At 43.4% G+C, this 24437-nt stretch overlaps 1 protein-coding gene across 4 annotated transcripts in view; it reads right to left on the reverse strand.

Moving 5' to 3' along the window:
* Window positions 1–24437, reverse strand: part of ELMO1 (engulfment and cell motility 1) — an 805215-nt gene that overhangs the window by 580119 nt on the left and 200659 nt on the right. For all 4 annotated transcript variants that reach the window (XM_029589504.1, XM_029589501.1, XM_029589503.1 and 1 more), the window contains exon 6: window positions 5663–5713. In XM_029589504.1, coding sequence (XP_029445364.1) covers window positions 5663–5713 — 51 coding nt within the window. The remainder of the gene's footprint in view (window positions 1–5662; window positions 5714–24437) is intronic.

Consider the following 24437-nt stretch of genomic DNA (forward strand, 5'->3'; position numbering starts at 1 on the left):
ATGTTGGCCCACTCCTCGTAAAACCAGGCTAGTCGTCCTCCGATCCTCGGGAGGGGGGAGTGGGCCGGCATGACTTCATTGGTTGGACTTGCCGGAAGGTCCCTGTGCCGAAGAATCCCTTGGTGGTCTACGGCCACGAAAGGACCGGGTCCAAGACTGAGACCTGTTCGAGGGGTTTCTCGGACCCTGGGGCTTGGAGCTCCGAAATCGCCGTTGAGAGCGGGACCGATTCCTGGAGAAGGAATTGGAAGGACGATACGACCTCTGGCGGTCCTCGGGCAACCTATGTACGGAGTTTTCCCCCAGGGATTTAATGATCTGGTCAAGATCCTCGCCGAAGAGGAACCTACCCTTAAAGGGTAGAGAGCCTAGGCTGGACTTGGACGAGGCGTCCGCCGCCCAATTTCGAAGCCACAGCAGTCGCCTAGCGGAAACAGCCGAAACCATGGTCCTCGCCAGGACCCGCAGCAAGTCGTGGAGAGCATCAGCCCCGTAGGCAATGACGGCCTCCAGCCTGTCCGCTTGCGCCGCTTCCTCCGGTGGCAATTGCTGTGAAGTAAGGAGCTGCTGCACCCATCGTAGCCCCGCACGCTGGGTGAGAGAGCCACAAATAGCTGCGCGGACCCCCAGCGCCGAGACCTCGAAGATCTTCTTGAGGCAGACTTCTAACTTCCTGTCCTGGACATCGCGGAGGGCCGTTCCCCCTGTAACGGGAATCGTGGTCCTCTTGGTGACGGCAGAGACTGCCGAGTCGACCTTGGGTACTTTAAGCAGGTCCAAGAAGTCTCCGGGGAGAGGGTAGAGCTTGTCCATGGCTCTGCCCACTCTGAGCGACGCCTCCGGCGTGTCCCACTCCCGTACCAGAAGGTGTAGGAAAGACTCATGAATCGGGAACGTTCGCGCCAGGGGACGTAGGCCCGCCAGGACGGGGTCCCCTTTGGAGCTTGCTGAGGCTACGGAGGGAGCCGGAGGCCCAGGCGGCTCGACGGGCGGGTCGAGATCCAATTCTTGAAGGACGTGTGGGATGAGGTCAGACAGTTCCTCCTTCCGGAAGATCCGGAGCACCCGTGGGTCGTCACACTCCAGGTGCGCTGCCAGGAGCGAATCCTCATCCGCCGAAGCCGGGTCACCCCCAGGGTCCTGCATTGGGGCCGCTCCGCTGGGTGGAAGAGCCAGGAGCGTCTTCTGGCCGCCCCCCGAGGGCGCTGGATTGGCCCCCCCCACCCCCACCAGCCGGGGCATCTTCGCGGGCGTGGGGTTCGCTGGACCACCGCCTGGCGACCCCCCCCGCCGGCTGCAGGCTCTGGCGGTACGCCTGATGCATTAGGAGAACAAAATCCGCCGTAAACCCCCCTGCTGGTGGGGGGACGGCGAGAGCGAGGTCCGTGGAGGGGCCCGAAGCGATGGGGGGGGGAGGATGGCGCTCGAATCAGCCCCAAGCGCGGCGAAAAATCCTGCTGTGACTCCTCAGCCTCCGAGTCAGCAGCGCTTTCCAGTTCTAAGATGGCCGCCGCTCCCGCCAAAGAAGGGGGCGGGGCCCTTCCCCTCGAGCCGCGGCGTTCCGAGCCAGACGGCGAAAAACGCGGGGAAGCCGGACCGGACTCCCCCCCGGGGGAGAGCGACTCCGGAGGAGACATCCCGCGATCCGCCCTGCCCCGGGTCGGCGCCGGGAGCCCCCTGAAATCGCTGCATGGCGTCCGGTAGGTAGAGGGAACTCCCTCAGCGACCGCCCCTGGGGCCGGATCCGGGGAAACCGCGCCGCGGGAGGAGCGGGCTCGCCCGCCCAGGCTCAACTCCGCGAACCCTCCCCTCAGGAGCAGCAGGGGAATGAGACTTCCCTGCTGCTGCGGCCCCGGGGAATGGAAACGTCGCAGGGCCGAGGGGGAGGGGTTCGAATCGCGGCGCTCCGAACAGGGGAGAGGCTGGCCCCACCAGCGTGCCCCTGAGCCGTCCGACGGCGAAGCTGCGAAAGAAAATAACAGCAGGAAGAAAAACTTACCGCCGGAGAGAAGAACAAAGGGCAGACAACAGAGAGAATAGTCCCGCTGGCAAGCTAGCCAGGGCTATGAGACCCGGGCAGGGGCTCAGAGAGACTCCCTGAGGAGAAAAAAGTTTGTTATTAATTTTTTTTTTTTTTTTAACTCAATTTAGTAATTTAGAACCCCGGCCAGCTTGATCCTGTCCTGAGAAGAAAAAGATAGCAATAATGGGGCAGAAGCCACCAACTGGGGAAGCAAAGGTTCCCCCACTCGCATCTGCTGGAGTCAGAGAGATACTGAGGATCCCTGGAGGGTGCACCTGCTTATATGTCAGCACCCTCGGAAGTTTGCTCTGACTCCATCTGCTGGACGGGGGACATAACCCACGGTCTGGACTGATCCTAGTACGTACAGGGAACTATGCTTAGGCACAAATACATGCAATGCATCATGTGCAGCAATGCACTGAACGCATGTGCTTTTCCTACCTGTTTTATAAATACATGCACACACACTTTGCATGCTAAAATAAAGTGGGATTTACTGGCAATAAAGTGGGACACATGCAAGTCGGTCAAATTTAAAACATTCGTGCATAAATTAAATTAGTTAGTTTACCAATTTGTCCCCCCCAGTTCTCCCACTCCTCCTCCAGGTTAGCAAGACCTTCCTGATTCTTCAGCCTGAACTCCTCCCAGTTCACCCAGACCTCCCAAACAGATAGTATTACACAATAAACATGTTTATTATCACTTATGCCATATAATTAGCAGGTGTAAAAATACGCAAGTTGGCAAATGTACGCCCCGTCTTAAATAGCAACTTTGCGTGTGTTCGCCCCACACGAAATCGCCTCTAGAGCACCCCTTTTTTGTGTGTAACATGTGAAAGCACATGTACATTTTACATTTTTATAAAATAAGAAATACACGCATAGAAGCTACTTGTGCACGTAAATGCAAACTTTTATATGTGCAAAAATTCACCCCACTGGGTGCACGCCTGGATTAATGTGAAAGACAGACCTGCTGAGGGAACCTTGACAATAGGACTGAGAACACATGCACTACATTCCAAGCACAAGAAAGATGCACCAGGACCAGACGTGGCAGCCACCTCCATGCTTCTCAAGATGTTGTTTTACTTCACAGTACACTTTTAGCCCAAAAAAAGGCCAGACAGACAATTGTTACAATTTCCTGTCTACAAGTTAGTTTGTATATAATTCCTAGCAGTATATTTAGTGTTTAAAGATTCTGGAGCTTATCCTACTTAATCCGCTTCCATATTTGTGGAGCTAACAGGTCCCTTTTCCAAAAACCTGCTGAGCAAGAAAAATAGCTGGGTAATGCCCTCTGTTATTTCTAGCCAGATTTCCAGCTGAACCTAACTGGCTAGGTTTTTGGCCGAAAAGTTAACTAAATCTAGCTGGACCAAATTTTCTCACTAGTGCTGAAAATCAGCATTAAATGTTTAAATTCTGTCTCATCAACCTAATCACACCTCCAGTCCTTTTGGTAACCAGCTAAATTTATGCACCATCCACATTTAGCTGAATAAGTTAGACAAAATATTTAGCAAGTTAGGTTTAACTGGTTAACTCCCAAAATTAGCTGGTTACATTTTTTGAAAATCCACTCCTAAATAACTGGGAGTGTCAGTACTGAAGGTATTACACTGATCTATTATTACCCCATGCAAGTGTTGCACTGATACCTTTAACAGCATTTTAAAAGTATCTAGGAAAGAAGATTAGGAACACAGAAACATGCAAAATGATGGCAGATAAAGATCCTACGGCCAAAGTTCCCTCTAATTTTTGACAGGTTATGTGCACAAACATTTTCTTTTGTGCAATTTTTTATAAACTGAGTTCAAATCTGTGCACTATAAGCCAAGGGTGCCTGGGCAAGCATAATGCAAATATTTGGATTTTGAAAGTGTTATTTAAGTACGGTAATTGTTTTAATGAAAATAATTCTACTTTTAAGTTATTTCAGAGTATCATTTATTTTTTCCCCGTGTGCACAAGGTACACAGCTTAGAGGAAGCAGTGAATGCGGCCCATCCACATATCCTGCTCAGTTTTGTATATAGTCTCTTCGTCTCCTTGAGAGATCCCCTGTGCTTGGTCCCATACTCTCTTGAATTCAGATTCTGTCCTCATCTCCACTACTTCCACTGGGAGGCTGCTCCATGCATCCACCACCCTTTTCTGTACAGAAATATGTCCTTAGATTACTCCCGAGTCTACTGCCTTTCATTCTCATCCCAATACCCCCCTCTCATTCCAGAAATTCCTGTTACCGAAGATAAAGTAAGTCTCATATTTTCAAAACCAAAACCTGGGAGCCCTCTACTAATTATCAAGTACATTTTAAAAGGCCCGCACACGTAAGATTTTGGGGGGGGGGGGGCGCCGAAGCACCAGGCCCAGAGAAAGAGGCGGGCTTGGGGGTGGGCCAGGTCAGTGCCATTTGAGATTTCTTCTACTCCAGAGCAGCAGTAAGGACAAAAATAAAAAATGTGGGGATAGTTAGGGTAGGTTTAGGGGGCAGGGAGGAGAGGGGAAGAGGGAGGAAGGATAAGGTTAGGGAACTGGGGACCGGCCGGTTGCATCGCCATGCACAGGTTATAAAATCCCCACCCCACCCAAGTCGTGGGCTGCCGGCACATGCGCACGCAGATTTTAAAATCCGGCGCGCATGTGCACACGGCCAACGTATTTTATAACATGCGCGCGGCTGGGAACCACAAGCACATGGACGCGCGCGGGTCTTAAAATTGACTCCTATGTGGGTCAAATGTACTACTACTGCTTTTCCCTGAAATAATATGACATTCATCTTTTCATGTCAAGGTGGCTAGAAAGTCTTTGCTCCCATTGGAAGACAAAATTTGTGAATATATGGCATACCACAAGATCACCCATACAGTCACATAATATACACGTAAGAGTAAACTGTACAACACTTAAATGTCAGAAAAAAACACAATAAACTGTCCAACAAACAATATATTAACCTGATATAGTAACATCAATTAACAATGTAGAAAGACCTTCAAAATAGACACTATCAGTCTGCCAAGACCTTCACTTAAGACCAATGATTATAGGAAGGCAATAGTGTGGAATGCTATTTTTTTATTCACATTTTTGTTCTGCAATTAAAACACTTATGGTTGCGCTTTCTCTTTGATGTCAAATCCACTGATATCTTTTCAATGGTGTGCTATGAAAAGCGGTGTCCCCCCCCCCGTCCCCCCCCCCCACAATCTAGTTCGAATTATTAGAACAGTCCCGACACAGGCCATCTTTCAAAATCATATCTTCATCAGGGGGTTTTCAATAAATGTACAGAGTCTTCAGACTTCTGCTTCACACCTTTCATCTGAAAATCTGGCACCAAAATGCACTAGACATCATAACAGGTTAAAAGATGTGAAGCAGAAGACTGAATACTCTATGCTATTAAGACCAATGATTATAGAGAAGGCAAATGAAGATCTTTCTACATTGTTAATTGACCTTACTATATAAAGGGGTTAATATATATGAGTAAATAAATAAAATACATGGCTAACATTTTAGAGATATTATAACTTTATCTTGTTTAATATAATTTTTATTTTTCTGGTGGGGGAGAAAATCATTATAAGCTTGAGGAGAAATATTAACTTACTGGTGATGTTGTTAGTCGAAGGATAGCACCATTTTTTATTTCATTACGATTCTGAAAAGAAAAAGGTCCATGAGTTTCTAGAATGTAACTGAAAAAGTCCGATATCCCTCCCTCCCCTTTCCTCCATTTTTTAAAAATCAGCTACAAAGATATGGTTGGAGAAATTTCATGTGCTCTTACTTTAGCACTGGATCAACCCGAAAACGTTTTAACACTCTCCTGCCAGGGGTCTGCTTCATTTGTGGAGGAGCCACCTAGTGGGATTTGACCCCTGGCTGAGAAGTTACTTCTCCCTCCACTGCCTCAGGTACAAACTTGGGGGCAGATTCATTAAGGCTTTTCTTCCATTTTGTGTCTATGGAAAAAACCCCTTAGTTAATCAGGTACTTGGATTATAGGGAAATGCCTAGAGTAGCTGAATATAATTCGCCCTGAGCTACCACTGCAAAGGCGTGAGCTAAATCTTAAAAAAATACATATATAAACCACAAAATCTCGCTTTATAAAAACCCAGCCCCTATAGGTTGAAGAGGTGCACCAGGCTTCGGGCACTGAAAATTACAGCCTGAGATCTGCCTGGTTCACATCAGCAGCTGTTTTTTCTGCTTCCTCCTGTTTTCAGTGGGGCAGATGCAAAAAAAAAAAAAAAAAGCGTGGAAAGCAGGTGCTGAAAAGTCAGGCGTTAATAGCTGAGCGATAAATGTACGTCTGAGACACACAATTATTGTTTTGCATGCGGAGTGAATGAGTAATAGCCTCATTCGCATGCATTTTCATGTGATGAGCGCGATCCCATTCACTCTGCGTGGGATGCGCATTAAATAGGCGCTAATCTCCTTATTGCATTAGAGGCTGGATTAGCGCCTATTTAACCCACGTCTGATTGCGGGTTATACAGTGCACTTGGCTGAGCGCACTGTATTGTATCGGCCCCAGTGAATCAGGAGGAAGCAGGTGGAGCTAGTGCAGCAAGCAGGGTAGGGTTCAGCCCAAAACATGCATTCTTCAGCTTGCACAGAACAACTTTTATGAAAAAATGTTTAATACTTCAAAATTTTAAATCAAATGATATAGTGCCCATCTGATGGAGCATCCCCAAGCAAATAAAATACATTTTTAAAGAATATGACATGCCTCTAAAAATAAATAAATAAATAAAATAAAATAAAAAGGGCATTATGCATGCTAACATAATGGGAATGACTGGCATTCGGTTACACCAGAGGTTCCCAACCCTATCCTGGGGACCCCCCAGCCAGTCGAGTTTGCAGGATATCCACAATGAATATGCATGAGAGAAAATTTGCATGTTATGGAGGCAGTGCCTGCAAATTTTCTCGCATGCATATTCATTGTGGATATCCTGCAAACTCGACTGGCTGAGGGGGGGTCCTCAGGCCAGGTTTGAGAACAACTGGGTTACACTGTGGAGCAGCAGCAAAAATATGCAAACTAAAGCAATGACAATTCATCAAAACTTGGCTCAATAAAGTGGGGTCAATCTAGTTTTTTTTCCCCATAATCTCAGTTGCTGCAGAGAAGAAACCAAAACCATGATAGAAAGTTTATTAAACTATGAGTGGGTTGGGATGGGTAAATAAAAGATGCCCTTTTAAATAATACTAAAATAAGAGGATACACCATGAAACAACTCGCAGATTTAAAACAAATCATTGAAAATACTTTTCTCACTTAACACACAATCAAGCAGCCATGCGTGTGCTCTACATGGCAATTTTTTAGCCTTTGCTGTCTAACGGCCTCATTTCTAATCATTTTTCCCATAGACACAGAACGGGAGAAAAGCCTAATAATAAACCAGGCCCTAAGTTTGGTTGAAAATGTCCCTAAATTTATGAAGCCAAAACATAACTCCCTAAATGAAATGCTCAGTGTTCTTTTATTTTTTCAAATTGACCCCTTCTATCTCTCATTGCCTCAGGTACCTGCTTAAACCGTAAGCCCTTTAGAGTAGAAATTCAATGTATTTATCTGTTTTGCCATGGAGACTTCATTTTATTATTATTTTTTTTTAACTGTGATTATTTTTACCTTTGTGATATGGAATGAAATCATATTTTATCAGATAAGGGGGGAGGGGGGGCTACCTCGTTTTTTGGGGGTTTTTTGTTTTGTTTTGTTTTTTTAAGTCAACCAGGGGAACAAAACAGTTTTTTCCCCTCAGGATATCCACAGAAATTATATTAAATTCAATGTGCACAAATGCAGCCTGTGGTACTGGGGCAACAAAGGTACACTGACAGCTAGCCATAACTAAGGTTTCTGCACTTCTCATTGGACAGACCAACCCACAGCCAAGGTCACTGCTACAAGGCAGAGTGCAGGTGACTGACATCACCCATGTGCCTCATCCCCCCCTTCCACAGCAACAGGAGCAGCCGCATCAGACAGCCTGGAGGGGGACATCCAAACATTGATGGGGAAAAGGCTGCTTCCTGTGAAGCCTTTTGCTATGTTGAGTTATCTGTAAACAGAGATGATGTTCCCAACGTATCTCGGTATATAAAATGCTTAAAATAAGTAAATAAGTAAAGTAAGTAAATAAATAAATAAATAAAATAAAATAAAATAAATTCCTGACCATCCCTCCTAGTTCCTGCTCCATGCGCCTTGCATGAGGGGCTTACAGCTTAACTGCTGCAGCCGGGCTCTGCTGCAACACCTGTCCTGCAGACTGCTGGTACTATCCAGGTCCCATGTAGGACGCAGAACACCTGCAGTGCAACAATTCAGCGCATTCATGGCTTTTGACTACAACTTGCAAGATGGGCCTTTTTTTTTTTTCCCAATAGTCACAACATCGTTCCTTACAGGCTTTGAGGTGTAAAACAATGTCATTTATTTGTGTCTCTTTGAAAATATATCTTCTCTAAATAAATGTGAAATTCTTTCTGGAAGCGCTCCCCCTCTCTTTCTCTCCCCCCGTCCTCTACTCCACAACATACTCTGCTCTAACAGCCCTATCACCTCTATCTGTACCCTCTCAGCCCCTGAAAAAGCACGTAAGCTATAAAAGTAAAGTATGCTATTCTCTTATGAATATACATTTCCTCTTAGAACATGTAATTCCTCATGCCTGCCTGCCTGCCAGCAGCTGTTCTACCCTGTACTATTTTTCTAACAGCAATTCAAATATGCATGTTTTACTTCATCATCTTCTACTTGAAAATCACAATCAGGTGAATGAAATGTATGAGACACAGACTCCTCTCACCCCTAATTCTTCTTCTGGTAAACAGTCGACCAGGAGGCAGTAAATTCATTGAAATACATATGGAATTTGAAATTCAGCTGTCTCTCTTTCTTGCATGCAAGTTTTTAATCTGTGGTGCAGACCTCTGTCTGTCCACAACCAGCCAGACTTGCTGCTTGGATGCCATATTAAATTGATTTTTCCAATACTGCATTCAGTAATAAATGTTATTGACCACACTGAAAGCACAAACTGTTCAGTATCTGGGGGGAAAAGAAAAAGCTTTTCCCACATGTAACTTCACCCTTCAGAGAGTGCTGAGCACTGTCCCACTCGGTGCAGCCTCTGGGATCAAGGCACAGATTTGCGCTGCAGAAAGACAAAAATCTGTACAACAGTTCACAGTTCCTTAGACATTCACAAAAGTCTCACAAGTGGTTACTGTTGTCTTCTTACGCTTCTTAAGTTACATTCACAAAGATATTCTCCCTCTCACTTTCCCACCTAACCTCTTCAAAGACATAATGGAAAAAGAAAAAAATATTTCAGACTTCATCTTCTCCTTTGGTTCCAGAATCAGAAAAGTTATCCCCATAGGATAAGGAGGTCCAAGTCTTCCCAACTGGCCTGTTACCCTTACCAGAGAAGTAGAAATATTCTCTCCAGCGCATCAAAACATCTTAAACACACACTAGCCTTGATCTCCTCAAGACTGCCAGTGCCTCATGGAAGCACCGTATACCGTATATCATTTCGAAATCCCATCCCCTATGAACAGGGGTGGGAGGAGAAGACACTCCTATTATTCACTACCTGCTCCACTCCCTTCGCCCTCCAAAAAAAAAAAAAAAAAAAGTCTCCCATTACTGGAAAACTCTATATTTTACTCTATAGTGAAACACAGGCTGGAGTCACATACATAATGCCCTGTTGTACAACCTAAAACAGGGACATCAGACTCCAGTTTATGAGAACTGCAAACAGGTCATGTTTACAGGACATTCTCTATAAACATTAATGAAACTGAGTTGCAAGCAGTCTAAGACCTGAAGATATAGCTGTTTGTGGCCCTTGAGCTGGCCATTCCCAACCTAAAATAATTAGCTTGAGCCTGCCCCTTCTATAAACAATCACACACATTTCACTACCATAAGCAACATTTGCTGCAAAGTGAATCGACAAGTCAGAAACTTTGCACCAAAGCAGTGGTAGAGTCTCACCAGAGGTAACACAGTAATAACTTTTTGGCAATATCATACAAGTGAGGAGGGGGCCTAAAAGCCCCTGGGTGCAGGGCTGCAGTGGGCCAATTGGCCCGTAGTTAAATGGATTCAGGGAGGCCAACTCATGCACAAGGGAGCATTCCTGTGTCAACACCAAACGCCCCTCCACCACCACCATCTTCATGCCTCCTGCCTACGACACCGTTTCTTCATAGTTTTCCTTCAGCTGCTGACGGGAGCCAAGAAAACGGGGCAGGAGGTAGCCAAGCATGCGGAGAACGGCGCCCGCTGAGGAGAACTGGAGGCTCAGGCTGCTGGTGCGCAGAAGAGCTTTTATCTGTGCCATCGCCAGCAACAGGCCTGAGCCCCCTTCAGCACTGCCACAAGGAAGTAGAAAGGAACAGACACAAGACATTAAGCTGGAGCTCTGCTGCCACCGAAAAGAGGAGGCAGGAGGGCCTGACAGGGAGAACAGCGACTTTTCCCCAGATTGGGCCCTGGGTGGGGGAGCTGCTGCTGCTGCTGGGAGTGGGGTGCTGGGAGGTGGGAGAGGGAAGAGGGAAGAGGGGCTCAAGGCAGGGAGAAGTGCTGCTGGGCCGCAGGAAGTTGAAGAGAGGGATTTGGGGGCAAGGGAATAAAGAGGTTCTAGGTAAAATGAACAGGTGCAGGGCAGGGGACTAGTCTGGGGGCAGAGAGAGAGAGAGAGGAGGGTACCCACATAGATAATGCACACTAAGTGTCAGGGAATAATTGTACCTGTGTTCTGAAAATGCTGAACGTCACCTTGAGCATTCCTTGGAACAGGGGAGAGGGGCGAAAAATCCAAATTTCCCCTTTCAGGGAATGAGAGAGAGGAGGGGGGATTGGGGCAGAGAATGAAAGAGAAATAATGGCATGGGGAAAGGGAGCCAATCAGAAAGGAAGAGAGATTTGGGTGGTGGGGGGGATAATGATGCAGGGCAAAGGCCGGGTAGGAAAGAAGAGAAGGGGATAGGGGTAGGGATAAAAGAGTCACGGGGGGGGGGGGGGCATACCCCACTTTATACACTCTCGCTTTCACTCCAAAAATACCCAACAAAGGGCCCTTGTTTTGCCAGAGCAACCGGCTTTGTCAGGGGATATCAATCATAATCCTAGTACAAAATCACTTTAATGAACCCATCCACATTATTTTTCTTAACATGAATAACAGCTACGTATTTTCTTAAATTTCACTCTTGTGTGCTCTATCGAGGAAACAAAGAATATTCAAATCCCCGTGGGCGCTGCTGTATAACTGGTGTGTTGTCGACCAACTTATTACTCTTCCATCCTCCATTTTTGTGTTTCCTCCTTCACAAAAATGGAGAGCGCCATCCATTTACCTCAACTGTGTCGGATAACAATTATCCAAACCACCATACAGCAGCGATGCAGAGAAAACGTCTGTCCCGGCAGCTTCTAAATTGTCCGACTGTGCGGCTCCCAGAGAATGGGACGGGGCCTGCCGGGGCACATGCTGACCACAGGTTTCCCCATAAAAAGGGATAAACTAAATTAGAAATGTATATAATGAACGCCCCCTCCTAACGAACGAGAACTCCAGCAGAGGAAAGAGGATGGAGCTTGAACTTCCTTATGGGCAACTGGGAGTGCTGCTGTTGCTTTTACCTATGAAGCGGTCATTTGGCTGAGTCGTGGAAAACGAATACAACATAATGCATTTGGAAGACTGGCATGTTATACTTAGTATAACACATTCTTTGCAAACCCATGCCTATAATTGACTTCTACCTACAGAACAATTTTATTTTATTTATTTTTACAGTATTCACATTTTTTTTACAGTGTCACATTTACATGAAAGATTTATGATTTTGAATTCATAGCAGCATGCATGCTCAGAGTATTTTCTCTATTTTTTTGTAAAAAGTTATGCGTTTTTGTTATCTTGCAGGTCTGAGAGCAGTCAACATACAGCTTGATTTCTTAAATGAGTTTCAATTTTGACAACCATTGTTTTACTTACTATTTATATAACCTTCTAAAAATTTTCCATATATTTAAAAATGTATCAGTAGTCAGCACATTTAAGATGCCTTTATTCAATGAATAATCTATAGATCCAAGATGTTTTTGTGTAGGTTCTTGTAACTTTGTTTTAATTATCTAAAGAGTGTTTTCACTGTTCTATAATTTTATTCTGTGACATAGTCTTTAAATAAGTACTGGAGGTGCCATTTAGGCTTTACTGTATTAGTACTGTACACCATCTGGAACTCTAGATGTGTGATAAACACACCTGCTTGAAAGCATCACACAACCTTGCCTCCAGAGCCTTTCACATGATCAAAAAGAACATCCTGAGGCACTAATGGCAAAGCATCACTGGCAATACTGTAAATTTGCTTACCGTAAACAGTGTTGTCCATAGATAGCATGCTGAAATAGCCATTACATGTGGGTGATGTCATCTGCTTGCACCAGATAGACCTCTATTTGTTTTAAAAGTATTTATTTAAAATACTTACTGTATGTGCCGGCATATAGGATGCAGTGGCGTATAAGACACCCCCCCCCCCCCTTTTTGTATACACATTTTTAAGGAAAAAAATAATTTTCTATATTGGCTTCCCCATTGCCAGAGTAGGAGGATTAAAGCTGCTAAGTGTTGCAGAAGCCTCTTTGGTTGAAAGATTGGTTTGCGTTCTTTAACTGTTGGGAGAATGCTCTAGTATTCTGCAGGTCCTATGCGCCGGTAATCAAAATTAACAGCGTCCGGTGGGGGGGGTTGACGCGGTGGCATCCGGGAGCGAGGGCGCACCACCCGATTGGCCGATGCTGGGCAAAAGGGGCTTGCTGTTGATTTTGATTGGGGAAGTCGCGCTTTGGCAAGCCCCTTTTGCCCAGCACCGACCAATTGGGCGTTGCGCCCTCGCTCCCCGATGCCACCACATCACTCCCCCCCCCCCCCCCCCCCCACCAGACGCAGTTAATTTTGATTACCGGCACATAGGATGCACTCCATATTTTCCCCTATTTTGAAGGGAAAAAAGTGCGTCCCATATGCCGGTAAATATGGTATATATCGCTTAATCCAAAGTTCTATGTGGTTTACAAATTTCTCTCTCTCAACTAGTAGAGCTTTGGGTCTACTGAGCATGTGCGGGAATTCCTGCTTGGAGATTACCTCAAGAGCCCCTTCAGTTAATTTTAGAGTTAAGTTTTGCTAGATAGTCAAACTCTCCAGGGAGGCAGGCAGGTATTTAGTATGGTTAATTTATCCTGTCTACAGAAAACACCATTTTCTTGCTTTTTCTTTTGATAAGGAGGGCTGAATAAGCCATTACATGTGAGGAGTCCCAAGCTCAGGGTTGCAATGGACATCATTGTGCAAGCTATTGGCCTTAACTAAGTCATACAACATATTTTGATAGAGGCTGATGAGGAATATGCTGGGTATCATGTTTTGGAAAGAGACAAACAAAAAAGGCGCATATATACCTCTCCACATCGGAGAGCAGCTGAGGACATGTGATATTTCCTACACAGGGTGGAAGAATAAGATTTGTATATTTGGCCTGGAGTTTTGTAATGCCTTTTACCAAAGTTGTCCAGTAATCTTGGATCCTTCCCTGGTGGAGTATACAAGTAGCTTCCTGATTCCTGAATCTTTTTGAAAAGCAGATTTCATTACCATCAATTTGTGGAGTAGTTCACTACTGTATTTGCACTCTATATTTGAGGTCTAGCTTCCTTGCCACTGGAGCACTTGTAATTGCCTTAGGACAATCTGTTGGGATATGTGAGGGCTCCACCAGGGTGTCTAGAATTTGGAGGAGCTTAAAGACCTGTGTGTAAGAATCTTTGATGCCACAGCACAGATGAGAGATAGCATGTTCTCAATAGCAGGCCCTAAACTGTGAAACTCACTACCAGAGACAAAATACGACTGATCCCAGAAAGAAAAATATTCAAACGTGAACGAAAAACTTGGCTTTTTAAAAACGCTTATAATCTAACAAATTCTATCAGAATGCTATGTCAACAGGATGTTATATCTAAATTTAAATTGTATCTGAATGCAAAGTTAACAATAACAAGAACAAGTAATGAGAGAACAAAGTAGCTCATGACAACCCCCTACAGCCATGTAAATTACTAAACAGAATCCCTATCCTACTAACCTATTGTCCCCATCCTCAGTTGAGACGTATAAGAACATCAACCTAAGATTCATATGACCCGCTTGAGTTCTTCCAATGTATATATCATATACCAAAATGTATATTACAAAAGTATGTGTTATACCAATATGTGTTACACCATAATATGAAATGATTTAAAGGACAATTGTTACTTTTGTAAACTGTTGTGATCTTCACTTGGAATGCCGGTATATAAAATAAATAAATAAATCCCTGCATCTATAAGTCTAAAAAGAGGACGGAGCACCTCCATCTAAAGAGGATGTTTTCCCTCAGTGTGACCAGTTTGGGATAGTGTATGGACTTTCCCTTAGTAGCCAGAAACTTAGACAGAGAAGGTTGGTAAATACTTTCTTCATTGTGAAACATTAACTCAGAGCTGCAGGATCTGATGTAAGCACTACCCCTGACCATTCAATCAGTCTGGGTCTGAGAAGAGTACTTGCAAAGAGCAGAAAGGGTCTACAAAGTCTGCATCGATTATTCTTTGGAGTGCCATGCATTGGGTTTCGCTCAGATGGTGCTAGATTTTCACCACGCCAAAGTTACTGTGATCCTAATGGTACTTTGACAGCGCCAGAGTACTAGAGTTACTTTATGCTTTGATGCCAGAGCACTGGCCTTGCCTCAGCGGGTCAGAGTGCTGAGTTTGAAAGGGTGGTACTGGAGCTGCGAACTTAGGGTCTGATTTATTAAAGCCTTTCTCCCATTATGTGTATATGGGAAAAAATGTTCAGTAAATGAGGCCCTTAGACCGCCGTGCCGTGACATCGAGCTTGCATTGGCGGTGCCGTGGCACTGAGCTCGCATTGGCAATGCCAGGAGCTGAGATTGCATCGGCTGCTTCACTCTGAACTTGTTTCAGTGGAGCCCTGTACTGAATTTGCACAGATAGCGTCAGGGAGACAAAATTGCATCCACCAAACTTTCAGCAGTGGCACCTATCAACGGCATCGCTTGCTGAATTCCTTTGATGGTGCTAGAGGGCTGACCCTGCTCAATAGTGCTCAACCTAACAGACAGTGCCGGAGCACTGATGTTGCATCACCTGCATCTGCATCAGTTATGCATCACTGATTCTGGTGGGTGTAATACTGACATGATTCTTTGTCTTCAATGGGGCCAGATGCTTCTATGGCCATGGGAGTTTGGAGCTTGAGGCTGGCTCTGTGTTTTACGAGCCTTGGAATCCCATGCAGAGCCTGGGAATGCTAAGTAGAGCTCTTAGGTTCTGGTGCCCCATAATCCAGCATCACGCCGAACCCCTAAAGAATAGAAGGGCCTGCGAGTTCCCTTCAAAAGGGGAGTGGATGATTGATGTGGCCACCAATGCAAGCCATCAAAGATTCTTCTTCCAATAGTTTCTTGTGAAAAATGTCTTCATAGATAAAAATGTGCTTCTTTTTTAAAAAAAAAAAACACTAAAAAGTGATGTTTGGGGGCCTACTAAAGCAGTAACAGCATTTTGAAGAAATAACAAGAATTTAACAAAAGGAACAGACAGAGATATACATCTGTGCTAGTGTGCAGACAAAAAAATACTGAAGAGGTCCACAAGACAATGCCTGAGCAGAAATTTTCACACATGCACAGCAGAGCAAAAATTCTTTCTAGATAAGAGAGAGAGAGGTCCATTCAGTGCTGTCAGATGATATCACCCAAATATAATGGCTAATTCAGCCCTGTTTATTAACAGAAAATGGCATCCCAATGTATTCTTAGTTCTACTGAAATTACACTGCACTCAGTTCAATATACAGTAAAAACAATTCAAAGTTATGATAATTTTTTAATTTAAAAAGCAAATTGTTGTGGTTTTCATAAGTTTAATAACACATGACCGGGTGTGTGAAGAATTCTGATGTGCCTCTCAAAGACGCCAAGCCTAAGAAATGTACACAGCACATGTCAAAAAAACTTTAAAAGCACACCCAGCATATTGACCACTAACAACATTTTTGTTAACAACTTGCTTGCACAGCAAAAGTGGTGAACCATAACATTTGGGAAACATGCATTAAGATTAGCATTATTAAATACAATTGAGTACTGTAACAAGCAGCATGAGAATGCTACGAAGCTGCTGACTGGCCCTGTTGCAGTGTGACCTACTTCAAACAGCCAGCGAAGCAACATTTTCAAAGACCGAAGGGATATGATTATCAAAATGCACGCACTTACAACAACATTAACAATTATATCTGAATCATCAAGTGTTACTATAGAACTCACATTTGCAGGAGACTTGGTTTTGATTGCGTGGCCAGGCTTCTGCACCCCTGGGCAGCTTAGGGACCTTCTGCATAGCAGTGCACAGCACTGCCTCTGAGCCACTGGGCCGGTCAAAGGAAGGTTTTTCTGATAACTTAATGAACTGAGTATCAGTGGGGGCCCTATTTCATCTTCCTTTTTGGCTCAGTAGTTCCTTCGCTCTCCTTTTTCTTTCAATCTGAGCCAGTGCTGAGATCCTGGTAAAGTACGGCCTGCCATTCATAAACTTCCCCCTCGTGAAATGGGTCTGTATGTATCCATTTTACATTATTTAATGGAGAAACATGGGACACTTTCCAGAATGCTTAACATTCTCTATCTTTATTCTAAATCTGCTTCTCTCTATGATATAACCATGATTTGCACAATTTTTCTCTGCCATCCTGGTGACTCAGTGGCAGTGCAGCGTACGGCCATGCAGAGGGTTCCCGGTTCAACCTCAAAATCAGATCTTCTGAGTTGGCTGGGGATGGAGATGCTACGAAGGCAATTTTCATAGCCCTCGGGAGGAGGGGGGGGGGGGTCATGATCCTTGCTTAAGGGACAGCCACATAGTGGCCGGATTCAGGGCTCATGATACAAAATTATTCAGAGTAATTAAATCACAAGCAGATTGTGATAAATTGCAGGAAGACCTTGTGAGACTGGAAAATTGGGCATCGAAATGGCAGATGAAATTTAATGTAGATAAGTGCAAGGTGATGCATATAGGGAAAAATAACCCATGCTATAGTTACACAATGTTGGGTTCCATATTAGGTGCTACAACCCAAGAAAGAGATCTAGGCATCATAGTGGATAACACATTGAAATCGTCAGTTCAGTATGCTGTGGCAGTCAAAAAAGCAAACAGAATGTTGGAAATTATTAGAAAGGGAATGCTGAATAAAACAGAAAATGTCATAATGCCTCTGTATCGCTCCATGGTGAGACCGCACCTTGAATACTGTTTACAATTCTGGTCGCCGCATCTCAAAAAAGATATAATTGTGATGGAGAAGGTACAGAGAAGGGCTACCAAAATGATAAGGGGAATGGAACAGCTCCCCTATGAGGAAAGACTAAAGAGGTTAGGACTTTTCAGCTTGGAGAAGAGACGGCTGAGGGGGGATATGATAGAGGTGTTTAAAATCATGAGAGGTCTAGAACGGGTAGATGTGAATCTGTTATTTACTCTTTCGGATAGTAGAAAGACTAGGGGGCACTCCATGAACTTAGCATGGGGCACATTTAAAACTAATCGGAGAAAGTTATTTTTTACTCAACGCACAATTAAACTCTGGAATTTGTTGCCAGAGGATGTGGTTAGTGCAGTTAGTATAGCTGTGTTTAAAAAAGGATTGGATAAGTTCTTGGAGGAGAAGTCCATTACCTGCTATTAATTAAGTTAACTTAGAAAATAGCCACTGCTATTACTAGCAACGGTAACATGGAATAGACTTAGTTTTTGGGAACTTGCCAGGTTCTTATGGCCTGGATTGGCCACTGTTGGAAACAGGATGCTGGGCTTGATGGACCCTTGGTCTGACCCAGTATGGCAATTTCTTATGTTCTGGAAGGAGCGCTGGTGCATGATTCCCGGCCCAGAATTGTCGCTGCAATGACCAAACTAGAAATAGTGAAGGGGAGGGGGTGTGTGTGGGGGGGGGGAGGGAATTCCTGTGTTGTAGTTGAAAATGAAAGGTCATGGCACCAATTCCCAGCCCTGGTTCTGGCTGAGCTGGAAGACGTAGAATGAGCAGGAACAAAACTGCCGGGCAAAAACTAAAAACAAAAAAAAAAAATCATTGTCGTCTCAGTGGGACAGACTCCAGGAAAAATAATGACAAGCAAATCCTACATAACAGTTATCAAATGATAAAATCTTTATTCTCATTGCTCGCGAGTGAGGGCAATGGTCATAATTCTTCAGCAACAAAAACCATAAGTAAGGCAAATTTTTACTCTCACAGACCAGCATGCTAATAAGCTCTGCATGTAGCAGTCATTGTGCGCTCTCTTTATGCTTCATGTGACATTTTGTTAAATTAACTCATGATGGTGCCGTTTTAGGCTGTGTTAACCTAACGGTTGCTGCCACTGGAAAATTCCTCTCCTGCAGTCACAGTTGTGTAACACTGTCACTATTCATTGGCTCAGACAGACGGCAGCACCACTGCATGCCTGTCCCACAGCACTGTTTTATTTTCTCTTTATAAATAAAAGACTTTATTCAATGTTTCCAGGAAGCTATTTTGTAATGATTCATATAAAAGATTTTGTTCGATGGCCATGAAGTGTATATGTAGATTGTAAATCTGGACTGGATTGTTAATACAAAGCTATAGCCCAGAAAGATTTTTTTTAAAAGCTGATATGGGAAATATAGTACCCAGAGCTGAAACCAGTCTTCGAAGTTAAATCTTACTATAAAACATGAAGTAGACTATTAGCTGCAGACAAAATAACAACATTGTGATTTTATACATTTTATCTATCTATTTGAAACTTTTTTATATCGACATTCGTTTGCACATCACATCGGTTTTCATGGAACAGGTATAAAAATAACATTAAAGATTTACATGGAAAAGGTAGTGAAATAACATACATGGAAAAAAGGAAAAAAAACAAAACAAAACATCTCAAGTCCATAACGGGGGATTACAAAATTAAAACAAGGTTAATAATTCAACATAGGGCGTAAATGCAATGGGGAGAGGAAAAAGACAAGCAACAGGAAGGAATGAGCGATGAAAAAACCTGATCATAGATTGTACTAGTACATTTCCCCAGGTAATGCATAAAATACAGCCTTTTCTGGTACTGGAGTCCCTGCCCCTAGCAACTTATGATGCATCACATCCAACCTCCATAAGCTGAAGACCATCCGTGCCTGGTGAAGAACCACACTGCCTTAGATGTAGCCCGGGTGCAGCACAACACAGTGGATTTAGAAGAGTGAACCTTGAAAATAAATCCTGGCATAGGTCAGCAAAGCAAGAGGAGTCTAATCTGTGTTTCAATGGCAAATGACAGTTTGCCAAGCGGAAGACTCCAACTAGAAGCAAGAGTTGGCAATACAATCCAGTTAGCGGACACTGCTGGATGCAGCTTTAAGAGGCCTTGTGCATCTCTCGTCCCAGAGCATAATTATGGAACGTGCAGTACACAAGAGTCAAATCTTGGCAAAGTTATTGCTAGCAACATTAACAGTCCAGTTCCTAGGGGGATTCTGGGACAGCGGCAGACCTGTCTCATCATCCAGCTACTGCTATAATACTGCTGCGGGGAATGTTAAGAAATCTTACCACACTTGGAAAACTTGACTGTGCTATTATCCAGGTCATAAAAGCAATAACGGCTGACATCGTGGAGAATCACTGAAATGTTTTCATAGGAAGGTAGAATAAACTGCTGGCAGAGGAAGTGACAGAATTTAAATATGCAGGTGTGAGGGGGGGGGGGGGTTAACAGGTGGAAGAAATGAGGAGGAGGCTCGAGTCTTTGCTCAGCTGTATGAAACTTTAGGGGGCCAAAGAGTGCGTAGTACAAGTCAGTAGGCAGAGCGCATAGGTACAGCTTCAAAGAGGGCTGAGGGCCCCTTGGCTGCTAATTTTGCTGGCTTTTCTTGTGGGTTTTTACTTTTTATTATTCATTGTCTTTTTTTCTGTATGCTTTCAGATTCCATTCCTTTTATTTGTGGACAAGGCAAGTATTCTATTTCACACTCACACTATGGGGCGGATTTTAAAAGGGTTACGCGCATAAATTATGAAAAACCCCCTGCGCACGCCGAGCCTATTTTGCATAGTTAGTCCCAGGGCTTTGCAGGGAGGCGTGTCGGGGGGCGGCACGACGTTCGGGGCTTTCCGGTGGGTGTTCTGGGGGGCGTGGCAGAGGCCTCCGGACCAGCCCCCGGATCGGGTGATGGCACGCCAACGGGCCACCGGCGCACGAAAGTTACACCTGCTTTGGGGAGGCGAAGGTAGGGGAGGCGGAAGGAAAGTTCCCTCCGAGGCCACTCCGATTTCAGAGTGGCCTCGGAGGGAACGGAGGCAGGCTACGCAGCTCGGCACGCGCAGGCTGCCGATTTTGGGCAGCCTTGTGCGCGCCGACCCCGGATTTTAAAGGATACGCACGGTTACGCACGTATCTATTAAAATCCGGCGTGCTTCTGTTTGCGCCTGGTGCGCGAACAAATGTACGCACAGGCGTACTTTTATAAAATCTACCCCATAGGTCAAAGTCCTTTTCAAGATCATTTATTTATTTATTTATTTAAAGAGTCTTCTATACCGATGTTAGTCGAAACATCACCTCGGTTTACATGGAACAAAAGCAACGGAAATTACAAGTAACAGGGGAAGGGTAGGGGGGTACAAAAAACCAATAGGAGAGCAGAGAAGCATAGGAACAATTAACAAGTGAACTATAATGATATAAGAACAAGGTCATAGTCAGATTCAGGTCATGATCCATCACAATTCAATATTCATCAAGGGTGTTGGGGAAAGGCTTGTTTGAATAGCCAGGTTTTGAGCTGGGCTCTGAATTTGGTGATGCAAGGTTCAAGTCTGAGGTGGGTTGGGAGTGAGTTCCAGTGCATAGGTCCAGCAATGGAGAGCGCCCGATCCCTTGTAGCTGTGAGGTGTGCTTTCTTTAGGGATGGCACATGGAGGGACCCTTTGTTAGTGGTCCTTGTCGGTCGATTCGAGCAGGCAAATTGGAGGGGATCTACCAGCCAGTTGGAGTGATGGGAATATAAGGCTTTATGGATAATGGTCAGGGATTTAAAGAGGATGCGGGAGGGAATAGGGAGCCAGTGTAGGTCCTTTAGTATAGGGGAAATACGGTCGTATTTGTGAGCGTTGGAGAGGGTTCTGGCTACAGTATTCTGTAGCATTTGGAGGGGCTTTAAGGAGGAGTAGGGTAGGCCAAGAAAGAGGGAGTTACAGTAATCCATCTTGGATGCCAGTGTAGCCTGGACGACAGTGCGGAAGTCACTAGCGTGAAGGAGAGGTTTCAGGTTTTTTAAGACTAAGTTTGAAGAAACCCTCTTTGAGTATGGCACTGATATGTTTTTTGAAGTTCAGTTGTTGGTCGATTAGGACCCCCAGGTTCCTTGCGCAGGGCTGTGCATGAGGAATCTTGATAGCAGAGTCAATTGTGAGTGCGGGATTGGTAGTGGGGTGATGGGATATGAGGCTTTAGTTTATCCACAATGTACTCCAGTACCGAATTTACCATCGTTAAGGTCAGAATTGGTGAATTTATGATTGGCTTATGTTAATGTGTCCTCCATACCCAATAAATCTGATATTTCAGCATACTTACCTGACAATTCTCTAGATATGTTACAGCAATTGAAACCTAGTGGAATGATACTGATATTCCTTTGCTAAAGTTACATTGCTTTTCGGCTTATCAATACTTATTCCAAAATAGAGTAGGTCAGGGGGGGGGGGGGGAAGAGAGGATTTTATTTTATAAAACAATTTTACAGGTATTACAACACTCACTTTTTTATAATCATAACTGCAAAAATGTTGTGATAAAATATAAAGATTAGGTAATTGCCTTAATATATTGTTCACTAGTAATACTTGCATCTGATCTTTCTATTTTAACAGAGTTTTTGACAGATTTATTAATCTCTAGGTGACTAATTTGCATCATGAATGTAAGGCAAGAATTGTTTTTCAAGACTTCTCATATCTATTGGCTATGCTGCAACTGAAATCTTTGATTTTGACTCCTAGTGGTCTGACCACTATTTAATAACCTTTACTTTTTCATTTTATGTAGAACATTTAGGATGTAATTTTATTTATTTATTAGAAATTTCTAGACCGGTTTACAAAGTTTTACAATATAAAATAAAATAAAAATCAGTACAGACAGTATAAAAACACATCCTAAAATTTTTTGATTTGTTACAATGTTATTATAAAAGGCCTAAACAAAAAACATATAATACTAAAACAAGCAACACCATTTTTTTTTCTCAACCTCTCTTAACACTTATCTCCATATAGTGCTTGTTTCACAAGTTACTGGTGCCTTCATTAAATATTTGCCATGCCTTGACTTTTTTTCTGAATGTTATTATGTTTGTTTCTAATCGTATCTCAACTGGTAATTTATTCCAGAGTTTTGGGGCAGCAAGTGACAAAACTCTTTCTTTCACTGACGTTAATTTTGCCGAAACCATCGAAGGAATAGATAATAGGTCTTTAATGGCAGATCTTAAGTTTCTTTGGGGTATATGTACCCATATTGCAGCATTCAGCCATTCCACCTTCTCCTCGTGTATTGCTTTATGAAGAATACAGAGGGTTTTAAACTGTATATGTTGTTCAATTGGTAACCAATGAAGGTCTTTTAATATTGGTGTAATATGTTCTTTTCTATTGGTAATTTAAAAAGTATGCAAACCACTTGACCCTCTATTGTTCAAAGAATAGTGGCTCACTAACTCACACATTATTGACTCTTCAAGTTCAGAAAACCATTAAGGAAAAACACTCTCCCCAATCATATAAGGTGTACCATCAAAGGCAAAGCAGAATTCCTTGGTTAAATGCATCTCTAGTCAATGAAAAAAGGAAAATGCAAAAAGCAGAAAGATGCATGAGGAAGACCCCATGTTATGAGTCACAGCAGGCTTTTATAAATCCCTGATCTTCAGTTCATGTTTTATTTTATGCCTCTCAGAAAGCTCACTATACATCTTGGTTTCAAGCCTCTTTAAATAGTTCCTCTAAAGTATTTGACATAGTAAGAAGCATTACAAATAATCAAATGAAAGATAATTCTCCACAACCTGATCCCCAGGTTTTTGCCAATTATCTTATTAACAGGGTTTGCACAACTTCTCTACATACACAGAATTCTACAATTTTACCTATTAACTCATCTAGTCAAATTCCAAACCTCTGAAAGATTTACTTTAGCCCAGTGGGACAAGTTTGATTCTGTTGATTCAACTGAATTAGATAATTTTATGACTTAGCTGAAAAATTCCTTTTGTGCTTTGGAACCTTGCTATTTCCATGCTGGATGTTCACAGAGGGGAGTTTTCAGAAATGTTAAGAGTTATTATAAACCATTCCCTTCAAGAATGTACAATACTTTCTATTTTAAAGCGATCAGTAATTCGATCTGTTCTTAATAAAGGAAAAGCTCCAGAAGATGGTCCAATGAGTTATCACCCAATTTCGAATTTAACTACTCTAGGAACGTTGTTAGAAAAAGCAGTGCATTTTCAGCTTTTGGAATATATTAAAGAAAACAACGTTCTGCACTCAAATCAGTGTGGCTTCCGTGCTAAACACAGCACAAACACTTATCAGTAACCAACTTTGTGTTACAAGAACTGAAACAGTGTATTTTTAGATGCAGCCTCTGCTTTTGACAGTTTCTGATTCAGTGGTGTTGGATAGATTTAAATCATTAGAATTAAGTGGTACAGTACATCAATGGTTTACTTCGTATTTAGAAGCAATGGAGCAACAAGTCTTATGTAACAGTGTAGCACCTAAGTGGTTTTCCACCATCCCATCAGGGGGTCCCTCAAGGCTCCAATTTATCATCCACTCTTTTTAATCTTTATTTGCGGCCATTGTGTTCTTTGTTGGACAACCTATCAATTTCTTTTAAAATTTATACTGATATGCTGCTGTTTTTTCCTGTAAAGAAACTAACATTTCTGAGAGTCTGTTGAACATTATTATTAGCTTTTATTTCTGACAGTTGAATCAAAACCAAAATTTTAAAACTTGATAAAACAAATAGTTTCTCAAGATCTTCAATTTTCTAGAAAAATCTAATATTTCTAATATGCATATTTTGGGTAAACCAATTAGTTTTAAAGATTTTATGCTGAACTTAGGTTTCTG

This window comes from Rhinatrema bivittatum, chromosome 2 (assembly GCF_901001135.1).
Source record: "Rhinatrema bivittatum chromosome 2, aRhiBiv1.1, whole genome shotgun sequence".
NCBI classification, from domain to species: domain Eukaryota; kingdom Metazoa; phylum Chordata; class Amphibia; order Gymnophiona; family Rhinatrematidae; genus Rhinatrema; species Rhinatrema bivittatum.